The sequence below is a fragment of the Protobothrops mucrosquamatus genome, unplaced genomic scaffold (genome assembly GCF_001527695.2).
Source record: "Protobothrops mucrosquamatus isolate PMUCROS unplaced genomic scaffold, P.Mucros_1.0 scaffold4225, whole genome shotgun sequence".
Taxonomy (NCBI): Eukaryota; Metazoa; Chordata; class Lepidosauria; order Squamata; family Viperidae; genus Protobothrops; species Protobothrops mucrosquamatus.
In genome coordinates, this window is record NW_015390145.1 from 5837 (window position 1) to 6911 (window position 1075).

Here is a 1075-nt window from a genome sequence, read left to right on the forward strand (position 1 = left end):
GTGGGGAGCATGCAATGAAAACTAGGAGAGAAATGCACTGAGGAGTTCTTTTATCTCAACCAATAATAGAGTTAAGGGTCTCGTCTGAGGTCCCCTTGGTGGGGTCAGAAGGGCCTGTGAGGAGGCCTAGATTGCCTCTCAATTAGCTTCCCCATCTTTTATATGAAATGGCTGAGAGAGGCACCTGACAAAGCGCTGCAATAAGTGGCATAAATCAAGGTTTCTATATTATTTAATACATGGGTAAATGGAAGGGATATTTCACCACCTCTGAAAACAAATTATATTAGTGAATGAGCAACTGGAAACCAGAACATAAATTTATAACTTAGTATTAGTTGAAAATCACAGGGGTAAAGTCTACCCAAAGAAATCTATAAGCAAGTGCCCTGAGGGGCTCTTTTATCCCAAGCAATATGTAAATTGAGGCACAATTTCCTCTTTAAAGGTCATAGTTTCCCTTTTCAGGCAACACCCACCAACACAAATTTTGTGCATCAACCAGAATCCTTTCCTATCTATTACACTCCATTCATTTGAGGGAGCAAAAATGATCCTGTGGCTAAACCTGGTGTCCTTACTAGCACTCCTCAGAGGTATTTCTGCCCTCTGTATTCAGCTTTTTCCATTTTAGTTCTTGTGTACAGGAGAACTCACTGAAACTCCTTTCTTTTTAGGAGCCCAATCTCAAGTACAGTTGGTGGAGTCTGGAGGGGACGTGAGAAGGCCTGGAGGGTCCCTCCGTCTCACCTGCCAAGCCTCTGGATTCACCTTCAGCAGCTATGCTATGAGATGGGTGAGACAGGCTCCAGGGAGAGGCCTGGAATGGGTGGCCTCTATAGGTACAAGCTCAACTCCCATTTACTACTCAGACACAGTGAAGGGCCGCTTCACCATCTCCAGGGATGATGCCAAAAGCCAGATTTATCTGCAAATGAACAGCCTCAAAGCTGAAGACACGGCAGTCTATTACTGTGCGGGAGACACAGTGAGAGGAAGTGAATCTGGAGCTTGGCAAAAACCTGCCATTCATCAGAGCAGCCCTGCAAGTCCATTCAGCCCCACAAGGCTGCAT

General features: G+C 45.3%; 1 gene segment (V, D, J or C); it reads left to right on the top strand.

The window, feature by feature from the left end:
* The first annotated feature begins 488 nt into the window (after positions 1-488).
* Positions 489-1075, top strand: part of LOC107298722 — a 3969-nt gene continuing 3382 nt past the window's right edge. The window contains 2 exon segments of the V gene segment in view: positions 489-596; positions 678-1045. Coding sequence covers positions 551-596; positions 678-1045 — 414 coding nt within the window.